The sequence below is a fragment of the Epinephelus lanceolatus genome, chromosome 11 (assembly GCF_041903045.1).
Source record: "Epinephelus lanceolatus isolate andai-2023 chromosome 11, ASM4190304v1, whole genome shotgun sequence".
In the NCBI taxonomy this organism is placed as follows: domain Eukaryota; kingdom Metazoa; phylum Chordata; class Actinopteri; order Perciformes; family Serranidae; genus Epinephelus; species Epinephelus lanceolatus.
Genome location: NC_135744.1, coordinates 27,464,638 through 27,485,807, shown reverse-complemented (window position 1 = coordinate 27,485,807; position 21,170 = coordinate 27,464,638). Strand labels below are relative to the sequence as shown.

At 41.1% G+C, this 21,170-nt stretch overlaps 2 protein-coding genes across 2 annotated transcripts; one reads left to right on the top strand and one right to left on the bottom strand.

Annotated features, from left to right (window-relative positions):
• The first annotated feature begins 1,054 nt into the window (after positions 1 to 1,054).
• vsig10l2 (V-set and immunoglobulin domain containing 10 like 2) lies at positions 1,055 to 10,544 on the top strand. Its single transcript, XM_033635872.2, has 12 exons — positions 1,055 to 1,615; positions 2,651 to 3,004; positions 3,138 to 3,413; positions 4,249 to 4,524; positions 5,454 to 5,741; positions 5,822 to 6,079; positions 6,164 to 6,454; positions 6,601 to 6,960; positions 8,051 to 8,173; positions 8,270 to 8,294; positions 8,405 to 8,505; positions 10,172 to 10,544. Exons 1-12 carry the CDS (start codon positions 1,546 to 1,548, stop codon positions 10,282 to 10,284), a joined length of 2,535 nt encoding a protein of 844 aa, XP_033491763.2. The 5' UTR covers positions 1,055 to 1,545; the 3' UTR covers positions 10,285 to 10,544.
• Positions 10,545 to 10,667: 123 nt separating this feature from the next.
• Positions 10,668 to 18,233, bottom strand: chek1 (checkpoint kinase 1). Its single transcript, XM_033635884.2, has 14 exons — positions 18,086 to 18,233; positions 17,730 to 17,795; positions 16,224 to 16,338; positions 15,823 to 15,931; positions 14,314 to 14,378; positions 14,165 to 14,234; positions 13,880 to 14,068; positions 13,257 to 13,361; positions 13,083 to 13,166; positions 12,928 to 13,006; positions 12,674 to 12,839; positions 12,394 to 12,525; positions 12,108 to 12,209; positions 10,668 to 11,140 (listed from the first exon to the last, which is right to left on the bottom strand). The coding sequence occupies exons 2-14, from the start codon at positions 17,792 to 17,794 to the stop codon at positions 11,045 to 11,047; spliced, it is 1,377 nt and encodes a 458-aa protein (XP_033491775.1). The 5' UTR covers position 17,795; positions 18,086 to 18,233; the 3' UTR covers positions 10,668 to 11,044.
• Positions 18,234 to 21,170: the final 2,937 nt, after the last annotated feature.

Below are 21,170 nucleotides of genomic sequence, written 5' to 3'. Positions count from 1 at the left end.
CTTCAGCAGCCAGCTTGGCAGGCCCAAGTTTTCCCTTTTTTCATATTGTTTTTCTCTTCGGCTGCATCTTTCCATTGCACAGTGAACTTTATAGTCAAAGCTTTGGAGAGTATAGGTTCACTGTCAGAAGGCTGGGGCTGCCTTTGGTGGACCAGGGAGATGCTGGTTACGTCTTGCTTTCACAAACTGCCTGTCTTTTTTGCACAAAACCAATTATTATTATTATCAGGATGAACTTCTACTTATAATATTTTTGACTGTATCTTCATAATCTAATCTATCATTTCATTCATCTTTGTATAATTTCGCTTGATTGCTGTGTTATTTTGTTATATGGATATAACTAAGCTGTTCTCAAACTGTAGCTGACTCGGTGTCTGTTCAGGTTCTGCTGCATCTCAGTCTCTGCCAAGTGAGGAAAACTGACCTCTGTCCTGCATTCATTCATGACGCACATCTCACATTACATACTCACGGCTCCACTTAACAGCTCCCCCTGCTCTCTTTCTCTTTTATAGACACATCACTCACGTTAGGATTCCTTAGAAAAACACTGAAAACGAATAACTGTTGCGGGGATGTGCATGTGCAGGATCAGCATCTCATTAACTGCGACTTTACATCTTTAAATGGTGGCCCGCTGAGCAGCGTGTTGTGGTCACAGCATGTCGCTGTGAGGAAACACAGACCATCCCCTGAGAGATGCCAGATTTCTAAATCTATTTTAATCCTAATCCCATCAGTAGCGTTTACTCTGCTCTCCGGTCCTCACGTGACCTCTGAAATTAAAATCTGGAGGCCAAGATGACCAACGGGGGAAATCTAGTCATTTGTTGTTTGTGTAACATGTAATATTTTTGTATTTAAACTTGTCCTAAAACAAAGAGAAAAAAGGAACATCTAAGACTGTATAAACCCCCTTTAATCCCTCTTTGTTGTGTGCATGCACTGTCATGCTGTCTGAAAAATTTGTACCTGCATTAATCAGCATTTTGTCACATGATATTACAGTTTGAACAGGGTGAAAATGTGAAAACTGGCATGCAATGCTATGAAAAAAGAGATCTAATTGCAGATAAACACGAAGGCCTGTGTGGAGGAATGTTCATGGATACATTAGTTAATGTGCAGGTGTGTGCGTAAGTGCATGTGTGTGTGGAAGGCTAACCCGTCCACCCATGCATCTGCCTTGTATAATAGATGAGCTCAGTATCACCGTGTTATTCTAAACCCGCACGAGAAAGAAAGAAGGATAGAGGGATGGAGCGAAAGGAAAAACACATGAATTATTGATCCCAAATCAGTTTAGTGACCCTCCGTCCTCTTCCTACTCTCAGTCTAATGAAGTCAGTGCCTGCAACTGGATTCTCTAAGAAACATCGGGATCGGAGAGAAGAAAAGATGAGACCTCAGGCATCTGAGAGAAGCTGATGACAGGCAGTTGTTGTGGTCCCAAAGCTTCACTTTTTCATCATCTCTACTGCATTTTTTTTTTTTTTTTTTTTGGAGTAAAGAGATTGTTGGACTCAGGATCATCATGATACCATGGTGGCCCAACTGCTAGGGCTGGCCTTTCTGTTTCTGCCTACCAGCCTGGTCACCTCTACGACATCTGGTAAGGGTTTTCCAGTGTCTTTGGATTCATTAACACTTATCTGAGTTGTTGTTAAAAATTGGTTTTCCATATAACATGATTTGAAAGTTTGATGAATATATGAAGACAATAAAGTGAGCTGCTGGGTAAAAGTTCTTTATCATTTATGGACTTTCGGCAGAATCTGTTGTAGTCCTGTACAGTATGACAAATTACTGATACTTGAGGCTGATATCAAGATGTGATACTGTAGTTTCATAACAATATATTGATGATATTCTTTTGTATGTATGTATGTATATAAAACCATGCAACAAAAAATATTTGATACAGGTCACTCGAGTGCAAAGTTTTACAGTTTAAATCAGGACATTTTCAGTCGTCTTTGGTGAAAAAACAATAGTGATGACACTGTTTCCAAACTTCCTTGATCATTTCTTCAGCATTTCCATGCTGATAGTCACTTATTGGCCAACACATACACACTGATATGTCTGCAATGAGCTGATATTGACATCACCCTGGACGATCTATCATCGGGCTCTAATTCTGAGCAAACTGAAAATAAAACAAACACAATTACAGCGAGACATGTTTTGCTGTACTTGTGTGAGGAGTTTGTCTGATGTAATGTATAACAGTGGAACAGTTCACTGCATCGAAAGCCGATTTTGGAGGTAATAGGAAGAGAATAGCTAAAGGTCGAAAAGATAAATTGAATGTGGCTGGAAAAATAATTTGACTAATCCGATTATCTGTTTTCGGAATCCCTTATTAAACTATTACAATGTGTCTGAAACTTACAGTGCAATCAATCCTGTAACTCAACACTGGCAGGGCACACGACACCACCATCTCCCTTTCGTTCACACACACACGCACACACACACCTAACCTCACATTTAACTTAACCGCTGACCCAAATATCATCTTTTTCCGAAATTGGGGACATGACTTTCGTCCCCAGGTGGATGAACCGTCCCTAATGAACCTGTCTTGAGTCTGGTGTGTGTCCCTAAAGTTAACTTAATTCACTCACACCTCCCTCTCCTCCAGTGGTAAAGGTCAATCCCAACTGGGAGGTGGTGTACCGGGACGCCGATGTGTATGGCGTGGTGGGCAAAGCAGTGATCCTGGAGTGCGGTCCCACCTTACCTGACATGTACATATGGAGCTTCACCAAGCCCGGGACTGAAGCCATAAGAGCTGTGGTGTATGATTTGGGGAAAGGACAGAGGATCCAGAAGCTGGCAGAGACACTCGGACAAGTCACGGTCATCACGAACAGTGCAGCTGTGAGCATCGAGAAACTGCCTCTTGCCGCACACGGCCTCTTCACCTGCCAGGCTTTCTACGACATAGAAGGGGAGCCCAAAGTCTACTACTACTACGTGCACCTGACTGTCCGAGGTAAGACTTCCTGCACTTTGAAACACCTACCTTCTTCAGGCGGGGGCGTAGCTGAGGGGAGGGAGCAGATGAAGAATGATGTTCTTTAGAGATATTAAACATACCTACATGTGTGACTTTGTCTTGAAAACAGTTCCCGTCACTAAGCCTTACCTCCTGATGAGTGATGTATCTCCAGTGGAGGGATCTACAATGTGGATGCGTTGCAATCTGGACAATGGGACCGGACCAATCCAGTATGTGTGGCAACATGAGACCCGCAGTGGAAACATCTCAGCCTTTGCACAAGGCAACACCAACGTTATCAACATGACCGACGTCAACCGCAACCATACTGGCTGGTATCGCTGTGTGGCCAGCAACGCCGTCAACAGCGAGAGCTCTAACCGGTTATGGCTGGACACCATCTGTGAGTAATTCTGTGTCAACCTTAAAAACATAAAGCCTCAGATGTAAAAACCAAGGCAGCTGTTTAAGGTCCTCAAAAGGGAGGAATTGGAGACGACTATTACTACACGACTATTTTCTTTTCTTTTCTTTGGCATTTGATGTGTGAGTAATCAATAAACTGCGAAGACGTGCATCTTCAGTTTTTGTCACACAGAAAATGTCACCATGTAACATGCCTTGAATGATAACTTTGTTAAATCATTACTCACACTGTTTCATGTTTTAGTCATAGGCTGGCTTTTGTCTGATTCAGATATTCATCTATTTCAATTTCTTCTCTTTGCTTTTCTTGGCATTTGAAAGACATGTTGTATTGTTTCTGCTTTGGCTTGTATCTCCAAACCTGCTTGTACTGTATATGTTAATAACTGAACCCTAGTGGTCTGAATTTGAGGCACACAGACAGAGTTGTAGCTACTGATGACACTGAGGTCAAAATTTTGGCAACCTGTGGAGAGTATACACAGGTATATACGCCCCTCTTTTTCTGACTGTTTACAGTATCTACCTATTAGCCAAAAAGCCTTTGGACTATATAGAAGAGTGCCCAACCCTCCATGGTAACCCACCCAGCTACCTAGTAGTACACTCACTAAGCTACTACTGCTCCGCCTGTAGCATGGTGTTGCTGTTTGGTCAACAGTCAACAGTTGACCTCCTGGGGCGCAAGACAAATTTCAGATTTTTTTTCTGGTGATGAAGTAAATCAAAGTAAATCAAAGTAAATCAAATCAAATCAAATCAAACGTCCATGCCCTTCATATCCTGACTGTGTTCATGTCTTTCCTCCTCAGTCGGCCCAGACATCCCTCAAATAGATGTGACTCCGTACAGTATAACAGAGCGTGGATATTCAGCCCTGGAGAGAGAGACTGTTTCTTTACTGTGTCAAGCCCAGTCCAACCCGGCCAGCCAGTACGTCTGGTTCTACAACAACTCCCAGGTCTACACCGGGCCGCAGTTAACCATCACCAAGATCCTCCGCATGCACACTGGCGACTACGCCTGCTTGGCACAGAACACCTACCTCAACACCCGCTCCAAAAAAACCATCAGCCTGACTGTCTACTGTGAGTGTAACCTCACACCTCTGATCTTGGACCGTGCCATCAGTCCTTCTGCTCCCCTGTGATCCTCTCTACTCAGTCCTCACCTGTGTTCCTCTGTCTTGATGCTGCAAATGGCAAGGAGTTTATTCGGATATGACATTTATAGCACAAGATGAAGAGGACACAAATCCAGGATTTTCATCTTCACACTGAATCTCCTCCTTAAACATACCTCCCTGATCATTGTCACTTTCAGTTAAACCTCTTCTGTTTTCTGTGTTATGCAAAAAACTCCTTTGCTTCTTCTGTTTAAAACATCCATACTCCATTCAGTACCATCATCCCTCATATTTCCTGCTCCTTATACTCACTAAGACTTCAAAACAGACCCCAAAGCTTGCATATACACACACACACACAAACACACACACAGCAGAGTGTGGAAGTGCTGCAGACCTATTCTCCTGTTCGAGCCATCTGGGAAGTTGATGGGACTCTCTGGCAGGTACCTTGCTGTGATGTCACAGCCATGGCAAGTGTTGGCTGGCTAGAAGGCCGATGCTTGTCATTTTGCTCTCCTGTGTTCGTTTGCTGGGTTTATGCATCTCTGCTAGATACTCAGATCATGTGTCTGACCTAAAACAACGCATGACCCATTAGAGATAGATAGAGAGCATTTTCTTTTTAGATACATTTTTCATAGTAGAGACGACAGGCTTTGTAGTACTGACTTGATATTCATCTGTGTTACCCAGCTCTATCACAAGAGTAGGTTGTAAGTAAAAATATATCTAATAAAAAGCATATTTCATCTATAATCTTGGTAAGGTGATTCATAACCAACACCCTGAATACTGTAGCCCTCTGTGCAATTTCTCTGGTCCCGATGACCTCACATAACCTCCACTTTGCACATCACTGCCTCGTTACGCTGTATCTTATCCCCACAGACCCACCTGACGGCTCCCCCTCCTGTTCTGTGGAACCGGTTCTGAATCACACCTCTCTGAGACTGCTCTGCTCCTGGCCTGGTGGATTCCCCTCCCCCTCCCTCCACTGGACTGGACACCTGAAACGAGCGGGACAAGACGAGGCTGACACAGGGCAGCAAACAAATCCACTGACCAACACTGCCATCTTGCTGCCATCTGAAGGCCTGACTTCCAACGACACCTTGTTTACTTGCATGGGCTCCCACCTGGCGCTCCAACAGAGCGCAAAGTGCAGCACGCGCACATGTAAGGAAACAAAATGTTTTGTATTGCTCACTGTTCTCCAAACCTCTCACATCCCACTTAAAGCTCTTCTTCTCTACCAGATATTCCCCCTGCAGAGCCGGTGTGTTTTGCCTATGTGACTAACACCAAACAGTATCTGATGCTGTCCTGCTCCTGGGATGGAGGGGCCCCAAAGGCCTTGGTGTGGTGGGAGGGCCCGGGTAGCCAGGGCAAAGGCGGGGAGGAAAGCTCCAACATCTTGGTGCTTCGCTACGGCACTGCCCACGGTGGGAAACCCTATACCTGCCATGCTAAGCATCCACTTCTGGCCCAAACCAAGACCTGCAGGCTCACACTGGGTCAGTGCACGTTGTCAGACACAGCTTACAACAAACTACAAGTATGATGCATTCACTCATTCATTTATACGTTGTCACCTGTAGAGGCTCCTGTGTTGCTGACACGGCGTCGAGTTGTGTCTGTATACGAGGGGAGTGATGTTCAGCTCACCTGCAACCTGAGGTCCAACTACCTTCCTGTCAGTGAAATCACCTGGTTTAACAATCAGGGCGTAGGCGTCCAAGACACCTCAAAGTACGTACTGCTGCGAACATCTGCATGGGCCAATCTGACTGTGAGAGACACAGATGAGATGAAAGACAGCGGCGAGTACAGATGCTCCACTTCTAATGCAGTCGGAGGAACTGAAATCAACGTCACTTTAGTGGTCAAGAGTGAGTTTTAGTTTTTATCTATATCTGTTGTCTTACCGTTAAAGCTTTTAAAGGGAATGGTTTGACATTTTGGAAAATACAATCGCTTTCTTGCCGAGAGTTAGATGAGAAGATTGATACCACTCTCATGTCTGTACAATTATCAGAGCACCCCATGCCACCTAATGCGACCCTGATCAGCGTGGTGTACAACAGCCGACAGCGAAACGAGGTGGAGCTGGAGTGGCAGGTAGACAACGAAGAAGAAGGAGGTTGGACAGGTTTCATCCTGCAGCACAGATTGGTGTCAGAGCGACCAGGAAGGAGAGGCAACAACAATGATTCAGTGGAGGTGGCGGATGGAGAGGAGAGGATCGGTCCACCAGCCTGGTACCATAACATCATCCAGGACCCAGAAGTCAGAAGTCATACAGTAGGGAGACTGATACCAACCATTACCTACCAGTTTCGCATCATACCCGTCAACCATCGCACCGTTGGACACCCCTCTGCAGCAAAGACTCCAGGTATAGTAAGTGAGCAGAGTGAGGCGAGTGTGGTCAGATACAGGACAGACAGGGGCTTAAGTTAGGGATGTTTTAAAGGGACAGTACACCCCAAATGAAGTTCTATTATACTGGAGAAAAGGCAGACATCTCTTCGGCCGATAACTCCAACACTTCGCAACTCCCACCAAAACAATCTAGACTGATAAATAGCACCACAGGAAAGAGGAAAAATGTGTATTTTTTATTCTGGGGTGAACTGTCCCTTTAACGAACAGACGAAAACTAGCAAAGGCAGGAGAAATAAATAATGTGACATTTTAAAAAGGTGACAGGTGAGTTAGGGGCGTATTCAAACATTGTTGAAGCTGGTGTCGTGCTGTGATTGCTGTTTAAATGTCTTTGATAACAGTCTAACATTTTTCTTTTTCTTTTTTTTTGTTACCCACTTAGGTGAAAGACTCAAACACACACAAAAATACATATAAACAGTTACACACCCTTCACAGCTCCACACTTTCCACCCACTTCCTGTTTACCTCCTTCCCTTCCCTTCCCTGCTCCTTACCTTTCCTCTAACTGGCCCTGTGTGCCTTCTTTGTGTTAATTGTACCATGTGTAGCAGGATTTGATTGCTCTAACCAAGCCAGGTGATTGTGGAGGGTGTAGAAAGGGTTGTAGGTGTCAGGGTAGAGTAGACCAGTGGTTTTCAACCCCTGCACTGCCTAAAGCTGGCTAACACTAGCCACCATATGCTACCGGTCATACCAGACCAAGTGAGGCTGCAGCAGCAAAACCACACAGTGTATAAAACTGAGCAAGAGTGTGTTTTATTGCTTATAAATTCAACTTTTTATTTTGTTACAGTCTTGCTTCAACAAAATCATTTTGTCAACCAAACTTATGAACAAACACTGTCAGTGAAGCTACATAACTCGACAATCACGAGTTCATTTCACAGTGCAAGAACAACACTGACGTGGGTTGAGAACCACTGGAGGGAACTGAAACATGATGGGAAAAAAAAGTGAGACTCTAATTAAGTTTTGCAACTGTCAGTGTTTTGTCAGAGGTGTACTATTTTGCAATGTGTAACTGTGATGTGTTGCAGCGGAACCACGCTACAATATGTACCCTGCTGTGATCGGAGCAGCGATAGGCGGGATGCTCATTGCAGCCATCCTCACAGCGCTGCTGCTCATCTTCATTATCCGCAACCGCAACAACAACCCTCGTGAGTCCCATACACAAGCACCAACGTCTTAATGACTTGAATAATAAAGCTGTTTTCCCCTTATGTTGCACTAATGCTCTGTGTTTCCTCTCCCAGGACTACACGACATGCTGTTTGGTTTGTGAGTACCTGTATCCCTGTCTATCAACAATGAAAAATGTGTGATGATGTTAACAGACATTTTGTGCACAGTTATGCATTTTTAAAAGTTTGCTCTTTTGTTGTGAACAGACAACACAGCCAGTCGAGGGAAAACATCAACTTCCCAGAGGATGAAGTGGTAGCCAGGTCAGAGGGAGGAATAGAGGAGATCGGTGAATCACCCAGTCCAGGCAAGATGAACCCACATCAAGCATGTTCATATAAGCCTACAGATGGACTATGTCAGGGTTACCTCACTGCCCCCACCTTCCTCCAACCCCATCTTTGTATTAATCCATCAAATACCTTATGTTTATAAAGCAGTAACGTCAGCATGCCATCATAGGCAGAGCAGATGGTCACGCTGAGCCAGACAACAGTATGCCACACAACACAAGAGCCACAGACTCTGAACAGCAGCCCACTTTAGTACTCCTAACACACATCTTGCCTTGCACCTCAGTTTGTTGAATGAGTGACCGAACAAATACTCACATGCGAGAAGTGCACTGCTCAGTTTGCAGACTACATAGCGAACTAGCTGCTCAGCTTCAGCACACTCACATTTTCCCTTGTTCACAACTGTCATCTGTGACATCAACCCTCAACTCACAGGAGGACGACAGTAAAAATTAATCGACAATCCAGGAGGTTTTACTTTGAAGGGTATTTTGGAGGAAGAAATTAGGAACATAAGAAAATGAGGCAAAGAGGAAAATCAAGGAAACTAAGCCTAACAAAATACATATGTAGCCTTTCTTGTTTTAAGTTTTCCACAAATTAATACAGTTGGCTTTCAAAGTATTTCAAAGGTTCAGTGTGTAAGATTTAGGGTATTTCAAGGTGAGGATTGAACATTGCATCTAGCTGAAACTTCTCCCAGTTAGAATTCCTTCAGTGTTCATCGTTCAGGAGGTTTTTACCAGGAGCTGAATCATCTGCAGAGGTCTCTTCCTCTCCAAAACAAATGGATCTGAGGCCTGTACTATGAAACCAGTTCTTACCCACAATCTCTTTTCGTTATGTGGCTTGACTAACCCTAACATTGGCCTTCTGAATAACATAGCTGGTAATCAACTAGTTCAGTCAACTCTGGGTTTTCCTATCCAGCCACGAGCAGCATCATCAGAACCATGAATGAAGTAGGCTACTTCATATCATATGAGATGAAATGGTACCGCGAGTGTTTGGGACTGCGATACAGTAAAATGTTAATGACGTGGGATGTAAACGATACTCTGTACCCTCGGCCTCGACTTGAATTACGTGCAGGTATCACTGAGCTATGGGCCTGTGTGACATTAGTATAGAACAGTACTGAAAACCCAAAGTTAACCCTTAAGTTACCTCGCTAACTTCGAATCTTGCTTTGTAGCACAGGCCTCAGGTGATTTAAACCGGTAAAACCTCTGAATAAAGCAAAAAAAAAAAATCAGTTCTGTCTGATGCTGCTTGTTGCAGACAGGCTTTCAACTACAGTGGCCAAGATGCAAAAATGTTATAATTGCCCTGTCTAGAGCCAGGGTTTGGTTTGTCCGTTCTGGGCTACTGTAGAAACATGTCAATCTCCATAAACAACAAGCTCCCTATGCAGATGTAAACGTCTCATTCTAAGGTAAGGAAAACATGATTATCATTTTCAGGTGCTATTACACTAAAGGAAACATACTTATATTATATTCAATTACTGCAAATATATCCCTATAAATTCTGCACACTGGACCTTTAAATCTTGTAGTCACCCAGTCAGCTCATTAGATTTTATAAGCAGTCTGTTTCAACCAGCAACAAACTTAATAGGCTTTGTGCTTGTCTACCTGATGCTGAACCTTGACATCTTTTCCTGGTCATTTCCAGGTCCAACCATGGCTTTACCCCGGGCAGCTTCACCCCTCACCACCAGCCAAGCCCCTCCTCCTGGAGAAGAGCCTGTCAACGTCACCATCACAGTCAAGGCTACAGGCTCATAGTCGTACATGTGTATCGGAGACTCCTTCAGTTCTATTTTAACCTGGAATTTATAGTTTTGTAGACAGTTCGCACAGTCATTACAGTATGTGTAGTCTGTGACTTAGATCTCAATTACAATAATGGTTCTCCTCTTAAAACTTTAGCTACAAACTTTGTCATACCGTCATCTGAAGCATGAACATCCATCGATTTCTATATTAAATATGTACTGCTCAGCCAACAGTTTTTTTTGTTTTAGTTTACTTTTGTTGTTAGCAGCTTATCTAAAAGGCTTGAACACCACCTGCTGTTTCCTTACATAACAATTTCACAGAAAGGCTTTCATGCATGGATACTGAATATCTATGTATCCTTATTATGTGCATAAGTTATCGCAGGACAGTTTCTTGGTCTTTTAATAATTTATTCACATCTTTGGACTGTATCATGTCAAACATAATCAGAACAAAACACACACACACACAGACACACACACTTGCCTCTATCTCTACGTGAACCTTCCTTTGACGATTATCATTGTGTAACACTAAACTTAATAACTAACTTCTTAAAAAGAGTGATGACTTAACCCAGCTTTTTTTAAAAAAAAAAACTGCCCTCCCTCCTGGCATCTTAACACTTAATAGGTTTTCACATGGATAGAAGTACAAGAGAGTCCACACACACGAAGAGAACATCAGAATACATTTATCAATAGAACAGCTAAATATATACAGGTTCTCCCTACAATGTCCGTAAAAGTGTGTTTGTAGTGGCCGCTCATGTCATGGGGGGTAAAATCTTCTGAGTGCTGATGATGTCCCCGAGCTTGTGTTTTATCTTCACAAAGAGACGTTTAAACTCCAGACCGTCACCCTGGAAACACAGAGACACACATCAACATCTCCCTGAAGATAACTTGCACTTGCAAGCTGGCTGACAAAAAGCTAATGTCCACTGGCACTTGCTGCCATTTTATCTTCTCTCAATACTGATCCAATTCTTAAATAGCCATTTTGTCAAGTTGTTTTCCATTGCACTACACCACTTGAATCAGCTTAATTTTATATATAAATACATTTAATTAATTAATTGCCTTAGTCAGGAGTTTTCAAAGCCTTTAACTTGTCACACTGCCAAAGAGTGTGACAAGTGAGTGTGTAAAAACATGCCGAATATAATATTAACAGTTCCTCTTTGCAACCTACTCATGGATGTACACACAACTGTCACTGAATTACTTTAATACTAAAGAAAACTTAAAACCGCGATGATTCTCAGGCAAGTTCTGGAGTTATAAGGAGCTTCTTTTTTATATGATTTCTGAGCAGATTAATTAATGTTTACGGTATTCACAAAGGACTCCAGACATAATATTACCCTTGGGGAGTGTAACTGAATATAAAAATATGCGAGTTATGCCTGTGTTCAGATTTGACTGAGCTATGAGTCTGAGAAGGTGTGATTTTTGAGCAGCAATCTGCGATAAGGTACATTGACTGCCTCCACACACAGTTTGAAAACCACATCCTAAAGATAAATACGGCTTAAAGATGCAGCATGTTTTCCACCAAGACTTGTACTTGAGTTAAAAGAAAAATGTATATTGATATCGGATGATGACGGTGTTGGACATGTTGGTACATCTGCACTGCAGTTGTTTGACTGGATAAATCCTCCAAAACTCTGTTACTTTTTCTCAACAACAGGATGTTGCTGTGTCTATACTTCTTCCATATTCAATAACACACGTCACTGTCTCAGACTTTAATGTCAGTTTTAATGTGGCAATGGATTACTCATGTTAGAAACACATGTACCATTTTGAAAAGCTAAAACTCACCTTAGACAGTCTGAAGTCCAGCAGCACTCTCTGATTCATCTCTAGCAAGTGGACTTTGAAGATGAGTTTGTTATTGCGTTTGTCCAGCGTGCTCACCGTCACCTAAAAGGCGGAGAGAGGTAGATTAAAACCCAAGTGTATTATGGTCTGTAGCAGCTGGAGGAAGCTTATGTGGTCACCCTGCTGTGTCTGGCTGTGTGGTGCAGACGGTGTTTTCTTTACCCATTAAAGAGCGTATTTAACCTCTGTTAAGTTTTGAATCCTGTATACTTGAGCACAGATGTACCTGTTTGGTGCAGGTGAGTTTGAAGCCAAGTGACAGGCTGTCACAGGCGTCCGTCAGGGCAGTCAAGGAGACTTCGGCATTCACAGTGGTGAAGAAACGAGTCATCCTCCGCACTAATCTCTGCCAAGGTGACTACACACAGAAAGGACAGAGTCAGTATGAATGCATTAGCGTTTTAAGGTAGGATTTCATAAACTCTCTCATAAAGCTCACACACGTTATGAGATACATTATATAAAGAGGTTACAAACTGATGTTGCACTGTATGTATGTGAATTACCTGACTGGCTCCAGGTGTGCCCAGCAGCTGACTGCCCAGCAGCATGTGCTCCGGCTTGATCGGCTGAGAGAAGCTGACTTGGCCGTCACTTTGGCCAATGATCAACATGGCTTCCCAGCCACTTGCTGCAAAATCAGGCTGAGAGCTGGAAACATTTCTGTCATCACTGCAGAGGGAGAAATTTGGTCTTAAGATTACAGGCACAAACAGAAACACACATTTGAGTTAAAATATTAAAGACACAAAGCTCTGACCTGTTGGCTCGGGATATCTGTCCCACGTCTGATCGAAGATGTTTGTTTCCTGCTGAGCCCAGAGGTGTTTGCTTTGACCCTGCAGAGACACACAGACAGACATCAGTCCAGTGAACACAATATATACTAATACTGATACTGACATTGAGACTTGCCTTGAGTGAACCAGCGGTCTTTCTTTATGTCAGCGATGGTGATGCGACCATCTGGACTGGCCAGCAGCAACTTGGACAACAAACCTGAAGAGAGAGAGGTTAAATGTGAGTCAAATAAATCTCCAAGACTAAGTCAAAAATATAGTATTCAAACTTAAATAATCTGTGGCTTACTAAGAGGCATTGGTTGTATTTTCTTCCAAGGAGGTAGGTATGTTTTCTTTTGGAGCCAGTCTGAATACTCCTGGCAGCTCTCAGTGGGCTGGTCCCACGGCAGCTCTGGAAAAGAAGCAACGCAGAGACAGTGACAAACGTTCCCACCCATAACTGCATATAGACAATGCTTCTGTAATACCTGAAGATGCAAGGAGAAGAAACAGGACAGTTCATTAGCATGTTTTAAATTTCCTTCATGCATGTAGAAAGTAGGTATGCATATCGACCATGTGAAAGGCACAAAAAAAAAATCGATGAGTTGTGGCATAAAAATAATGCTTAATGTGATCAGAGCTGTGTATCACAACACAAACAGCCACAAGGTAATTTTGGAAAATATGCTCAGTATATTATCATGTTTTTATTATGAAAACACATGTTGGTATTTATTATGGATGGTCCATCAGCTGACGTTGATCTGGCACGTTTTAATTGTGTCCCAGTAATGTCCAAAAGTGTGTTTTCATTTAGCTTATGAGCTCACTGTATAGTCCTCTGCATAGCACTCTGTACAGACAGTGAGCAGGGAGTACTTGATGAGTGAATGATTTCAGACACAGCCTCAGACTTTGTGATCTTACCTCCAGCCAGCATGGCAGTGAGAACGATCCCACAGGCCCAGATATCTGCGGGCTGAGCTTTGTACTCTGTTTGGCTGAGAAGCTCCGGGGCCACGTAGGGAAGAGTCCCGCAGAGTCGACTCAGGAGACGCTCTCGTCCTTTGAAGCGAAACATGGTGGCCAGGCCAAAGTCTGTCAGCTTCAGGTTATCTAAAGGTAGAGAACAGCAGATGGTGGTTATTATAATAATAAATGCACACTAGAGTTATTCCTTCTACCTTCTCGATACACACTGTATTTCCTCACCTTTGTCGTCCAGCAAAATGTTCTCTGGCTTTATGTCTCTGTGGGTGATGCCCTTACAGTGGAGGTATTCCTGCAGAAGTGCAACTGAGAGTTTAATAACAGCAGAATCAGGTGCAGAAACATTAACACACAAATTTGACTTCACTCACCACAGCTGCTATTAGCTGCTGGAAAAATCTATGAGCATCTTTCTCTGCCATCCCAACATCAGGCTCTAAAACAAAAAGAACATTTTAATAACTTGAATGACTAACCACTATCCAAACACACAGCATCATATAAATAAACAGCATCTCTAGAAAGTAGCAGCAGGGTAATGCATCAGGCTATCAGCCTTTTATTGAATATCAACTATCAACCAGTCATGTGATCCACTGCCAATACTGTTTGTCATTTTTCCAATTTGGCTATGTAAATGCATTTTAATTTGAAGAGTAAAACAGAGGACAAAAATAAGAGGCTATGTTTCCAACTGTCAAGTATACTTTGAATTACATTTATTAAAAAATAAAAATCCTAATTAGCAGAAGACTGTTGGCTTGGATTGAATTAAAGAGTTAGATCACAATTACTTTTGTTTGTGTGGACAATTTTTAATATTGAGGCTATTTGCTACCTTTTCTAATCCAATGTTTTTATAATGAATATAACTGTTAAATTAAACACAGAAAAGAAAATGTAAAAGTCTGGAGAGCTTAAAAGGAAACTTAGCATTTTTCAGCCTGGACCCATTTTCCCCATGCTTTCTTTTCTAAGTGACTAATGGATACAACAATTTCTGACATTGGTCCAGTATTTAGAGAAACCACTGAAGCCACAGTGGCAAAACAGGCTGTGATGTAATCCTTATGGGCAACTGTGCACCGTCAGTTAAAGTGTTTTTGCCACTGACAGGCTCACATCCTTATTATAAGCGTCTGACAACGTAATGGAGAGGAACCTACAGAGAAATCAAATGTTTTTCTTTAACCTTTCGCTGTTTGTTACTGTGAACAAGTCTCGCTAAAGAAGAAAACTAATTTTGAAATCTCGTGCGAGGTGCCTTTTTGCAGGAGGAACAACAATGAAAACATTAGTTGGAGAGAGGAGTGCCAGAAAGAGTCTGTTGTGTTGGAGTATGAAAAGCATAGCTTAGTGTCATCTTAAAAAACATTTTAGGGTTCCCAGTAGCAGCTTCATGTTCATTTCCAACCCACTGCCTTTTGCCGAGTGTCATCCCCTCTCTTTCACCCCATTTCACTCTGACAGCTGTCCTATCCAATGAAGGTAAAATGCCAAAACTAATCTAAAAAACAAAAACAACAACAAAAACAAAACATATTTTTATTTCTCTGTAGTGACCTTTCCATAATGTTGACACTTAACAGTAACAATTTGAGCCTGTCAGTTGCAAAAACAGTCTTTTTATTGGACCTAAGCTGACAATGCACATTTCCCTGTAGGGTTTACATTGCAGCCTGTTTTGTGGCTGCTGGCTGCAATGGTCTCCATTCATCACTTCGACACAAAAACACAGGAAAATAGAGTCCAGGTTCAAGAATACTAAAATAAATTTTCCCTTTAAAATGTATTTGAGGGTCAAAAACTGAATACTTGTGACTACTGGTATGACAGTTGTCATGTTTAAAGAGAAGACTGAATGATTAACCAATTCTCACCAATTCGGTCGAACAGTTCTCCGCCGGTGCAGTACTCCAGGAAGAGGTACACAGTCGTACCTTCCTTCCGATGGCCAAAGAAACGTACGATGTTTTGGTGGTTGAGCATCTAAACAGAAGCAAATGTCACTTTGTTCACATTTAAACATTTCTAATTAAGAAACCGTTTAAGAGGTTTTAGCTACGGCTGAACGATACATGCAAGTTAAAATTACAAAGTCACATTTGAGCTCCAGTTAAAATTATTACATGCAGTTCTATGAAATGGACAAGAGGTGATTTTCTCATGTCATATATCATTAGCTAGCAAATACAAATGTCTTTCTGTTTCAGTTAATAATACCTATATTATCCTTTCATACTTAAGGTCATACTGACTGTACTACAGGTGAATGACCCACCTTATGGATGCAGACCTCCTTCTTGACATTTTCAGCGCACTCTTTAGCCTGAGAGGTATCGATCACCTTCACTGCCACCGCCTCCTCCGTCTGCCTGTTCACCAGCAGCCTCACTCTGCAAAAGCACGGAGCAGAGCACAAAAGAGGTGAAATCTGTCGGTTTGTGGGAATGTCAAATGAGGGAAAGTCACCAAGTGTTTGTTGCATATCAGACTTCAACATTATACTGTATTAAAGGTATACTTGTGTTAACTGGGAGAGCAAGTGCATGTTCTCCAAGACAAAGGGGGAGTATCATGTGAGGAACAGATAACAGAGTCTGCAGTCAGCAGCAGATTTCAACTCTTGCAGTAAAAACATGAGGTTAGGGTCAAATTTGCTGCACAGCATCACATGAGCAGGGGCACTCCTGACAAACTAAACTGTATCATCGTTGCAATAAAGAGGCTCCTGACTGAACTGTGTGTAAAAAGTAACTGTACATGACATTGATTTGACTCTGTGGTGGCATCAGCCATCTTGCTGGGGCAGCAGCATCTCGACATCTGACTGGAGGAGACTTAACAGACTGGTTAAGAAGGCCAGCTCTGTCCTGGGATGTTCCCTTGACACAGTGGAGGTGGTGGGAGACAGGAGAACAATAGCTAAGCTTTCATCCCTTATGGACAACATGTCCCACCCCATGCATCCCATCCCAAGCTCCTTCAGTAACAGGCTGCTTCACCCACGGTGTCTGAAGGAGCGTTACCGTAGGTCCTTCCTGCTGCTGTCAGACTATACAATCACCACTGCTCCCAGCAGACTTCAAGTACAAAAACTGACTACCAACAATCAATTATCACTCCTGTGCAATATCAGTATGTACCAATGTGCAATAATGTGAATCTAGCCATTCAGCAGTTTATTTATTTCTCATATCTTGCTTTTAGTCTACTGTTTACAATCATCACTAAGGTGCAATACTACGCTAAAATGTGCCGTACCTATAATTCCAACATTCATCAGCCTGTCAATTTATTATATTTTGCTTTTACTGTTTACTTATTGGACTGATCTGTGGTGTTTTTTTTTTTTTTACAAATGCATACTTTTTATTGCTACTGAAGCATCTAGTTCGCACCATCCCTTTAGCTGCTGAAATGATGCAAATTTCCCTGTCGTGGGACTAATAAAGGATTATCTTTAACTCTGACCTCACGTAATCTTGGTACTCATACACAGAATAGGTTGTTGCTTCACATTCCCTTAATCAGAACTGGCCTAGGAATAAAGTCATTATCTTGCAGTGCACCTTAGACATGGAATAATCTGCAAAAGACGTTAAACTTGAACACTCTGCCACCCTTATGGCTGTTTAAATACCTTATTTCGGTTCTTGTTTTAACTGAGTGTAAATGCTTTTAACTATACATCTGCACCATGACATGTTAATCGTGCTGTATTTCTGCATTAAATGCTTTTTGTTTGCTTATTGATTGTTTTTTAATGATAAAGGAGGCTTCATACTCTCCATAGGCTCCTTCTCCCAGAGTCTGAATCAGGTCCCAGTCTTGAACAAAAGGCACAGCCATGCTGCGAACACAAACACAGTCACTGTCAAGCTGTCACAGAAAAACACACGTACACTCATAAACGCAAACTACAGACAAACATTTAATTTATTTAACTTCAGGTAAATGCTGTCCGTCGTACACAGTGTGTAACTAATGAATATTATGTACCGTTTTATCTGTCAGACTCTTAACAGCGCTGTTAAATATCATTAATCACCATGATGCTCGAAGCTAAACACATTAATAAGAATAAACAAGTTGCAACACGAGATGTAACTTCGTCGACTCGTAGTTAAATAACTTTCTTACCTGCACAGCTAATTTTCTCAGCCAGCAGCCTTTCCTAAATGTATTAATAAAGATTAGACAAAGTTTTTCATGAGTCCGTGGACTGTGTGGCAGTGACAACAGTGAATTTAGCACAAATTTGGCGCGTTATTGTTTTTAATCGACGGTAACTTCCGCCATCTTCGTCATTTCCGCTTCTTCTCGGCCCCTCTTTGGTTCGCGTGCAGCTCTGTCGCCTCCTGCTGGCAAAGGAAAATCACATTGTTCCACACAGCCCTGCCCAAACATGAGAGAAATCCTCTTTAAAAATAGAAATAGAAATAAAAATAAAATAGAAATAAAATAAAAAAAATAAACAAAATAAAATGAAAATAAAAATAATTAATTATTATTATTAATTTATTATTACTATTATTATTATTATTATTATTTTATTTTTATTTTTTTTCTTCTTGTCCCCTGGGATGGGTGGTGGGGTGGGAGAAAAGTTTGTTCTTGTATCTATGTATATGTAATGTTTCATTTTCGACTGTGAATACTAATAAATAAAGTTGGAATTTTTTTTAAATTAAATTTTATTAAATTAAATTAAAGATATATATTTTGTGGGTCTTAACCGTTTGTCAGCAAATCATGATCATAATGTGTAGTCACCATATAATACATTATACAACAATTCAGATCCAGAAATACTTTATTGATCCCTGGAGGTAAAATGAGTTACCTTACAGTTGCTCTTTTACTAGACATATGCATGGAGAATTTTTTTAATGCATTATGCTACAATATATAACAGAATATATGGAGAGAAAAAAGAAAAATAAGAACTATAAGAAATATGTTCAAATATGTGCATCGTCATACTACTAGGGCTGCCACAATTAGTCGACTAATCGATGACTAATCGACTATTAAAATAATCAATGACTATTTTAGTAGTCGACTAATCGGTTTGAGTAATTTTTCATAGAAAAGTACTATAAAAGTACCCTAAAATACTCTTACTGCAGCTTCTTACATTCAAATATTGGCAGCTTTACACATTCTCCCATGACGGTGAACTAAAACCCTTTGGCGTGAGTAAGAAACAAGACATTAGATGACGTAATTTTGGGGTTTGGGAGAGACAGACCAATATTTTTCAACATTTTAACACATTTTTCGATGAAATGATTAGTCGACTAATCGAAGAAATAATCGACAGATTAGTCGACAATGAAAATAATCGTTAGTGGCAGCCCTACATACTACAATATATTAATCACAGTGCAAATAAAAAACATGAATAGCTACACAAATTTGGATCTATGTGTGCTAAACAAATATGCAAGACTAGCATAAACAAGAATGAAAGAATAATAGTTGAAATGTACACTATAAATGCAATATTAATGCCAGAGTGTTGCACAGTTGATTATTGCATAATAAAGCCATTTTCTTGTTTATGCATGGGTTTTGAGCATCTGGCCAGGTGTTGTCAGTGCAAGACAAATCTCTCAAAAACCAAGATGGCCGATCGAATGCAAGAAGTGTTGGGCAGCTCAAGAATACCTTGCCATTCCTTCTATAATTGGAGACCCTGGAAGGTAAGTAAAATCTGTAAAAATCAAGTAACATTTAAGGAGTAATACAGTTGTTAAATTGTCCAAATATTGATTATATGTTGTGAGAAAATTGCGATCACCTGTCCACTTAACTGGGCATCATGCATCGCTGGCTGTATTTAAACTATTACTGCAACGTTGTTGTTGTTGAAAATACTTTGTCTGCAGTAACTTTTTTTGACTGTAAATCAATTGATTTATGTATTAGAAGGTAATGTACAGTTTTTGTGACAAAAACAATATTCTGACAATATTCTTGTTATTTTTGCAGAAAATGTTAAATTGGAAAAATGATATAGTTCAACAGGAGGAGGTATGTGGGGGGTGTGGAGTGAAGAGGAAGGATCTGAAAGAGGGAGAGGGGAAGGTAGGTACAGAAGGGAGGAGTAGAAAGAGAGAGGGGAGAAGCTGAGGAGTCAGGAGCAAAGTTCAGTGCCTTTGTATGGCATTAAACAATATTAGAATTTGTTTAAAAATGTAAACACACCGGTTTAACAGCATTAAAATATATTGTTATAGTTTCATATTATATATATCAATTTTTGATTGATTTATATATCTTTTTAGTTTGAAACTTGCTATACTTATATGTTTAAAAAAATGAACTTCATAATTCTTTTTCATGCCTGAAGAGGAATAAAAAAACTGAAGAAGAAAAATCTTGACTGGGGTCGTAATAATTCATGCATGAAATAAATATATCTAAATAGCACCCATGATGAACAACTAAAATAAAATAAAAAAACAAAACAATAATAAATATAAAAGGCCCAAAACCTCCATCTGCATAATCTTCTGAATGTGTTACTTTCTGAGGTACCAAAAGGCCAAGTGCCTTAAAGTGTAAGGCTCCAATAGACTTTATTATTACATGCTTCAGTAATGTTGGAGTCTTTGGCAATATGATGACTTTGTAAGAGTACACCAGCAGTATGGTTATGTCCAGAGGGTGGCGCCCTTGGAAGCATGAATGTGTAAATTTCATAATAATCAGTTTATCAGATTATACTGGGAGTAAAATTGGCATATTGGCCAGAAATCAGGAAAATGCAAGTGCTAAGAAAGGAAAACTTTATCCCTTTAGAAGTGAGCGTCCTTCCTGGTTCACAATTTAACAAATCAACATGTATTAGAAGGTGAGCAGCCACTTCATTGTCACCGAGCTGCTGACAAACTACCACAAACGATGCAAAATCTGCTTTCACAGAGAGTCTGTCACACCTTTGATAGATTTAAAGAGTATAAATCAGTACGCTGTGTTAGTAACTGAACAAATAACAGTCAGTGAAATGGCTGTAATGCTCAGGGGGAGCTACAGCTAAACCACACTCTGGTATGACTGAGTGTGCAATCAATAACCACATCAATGTGTCAATAAGTAAAGCTCAACAGTGCCTGCAGGTTTTGGGAAATGATGCAGGTTGGCTGGTTTCACAATTACTTTTTATTTACTGTTACTGTTGACTGTTTTATGCAACATGTGACTGGGTGTGTACACACGG

Bases quoted from the DNA above. Each gene is read 5' to 3' on its own strand.
- vsig10l2 (XM_033635872.2), top strand. From the start codon at position 1,546: ATGGTGGCCCAACTGCTAGGGCTGGCCTTTCTGTTTCTGCCTACCAGC. The intron at 5,742-5,821 runs GTAAGGAAACAA...CTTCTCTACCAG, and splicing joins AAAGTGCAGCACGCGCACAT to ATATTCCCCCTGCAGAGCCG. The intron at 8,295-8,404 runs GTGAGTACCTGT...TGTTGTGAACAG, and splicing joins CACGACATGCTGTTTGGTTT to ACAACACAGCCAGTCGAGGG.
- chek1 (XM_033635884.2), bottom strand. From the start codon at position 17,794: ATGGCTGTGCCTTTTGTTCAAGACTGGGACCTGATTCAGACTCTGGGA. The intron at 13,007-13,082 runs GCAAGTCTCAAT...GTGTCTCTGCAG, and splicing joins AGACCGCTGGTTCACTCAAG to GGTCAAAGCAAACACCTCTG. The intron at 11,141-12,107 runs GTGAGTTTTAGC...CTGTGTTTCCAG, and splicing joins TGGACTTCAGACTGTCTAAG to GGTGACGGTCTGGAGTTTAA.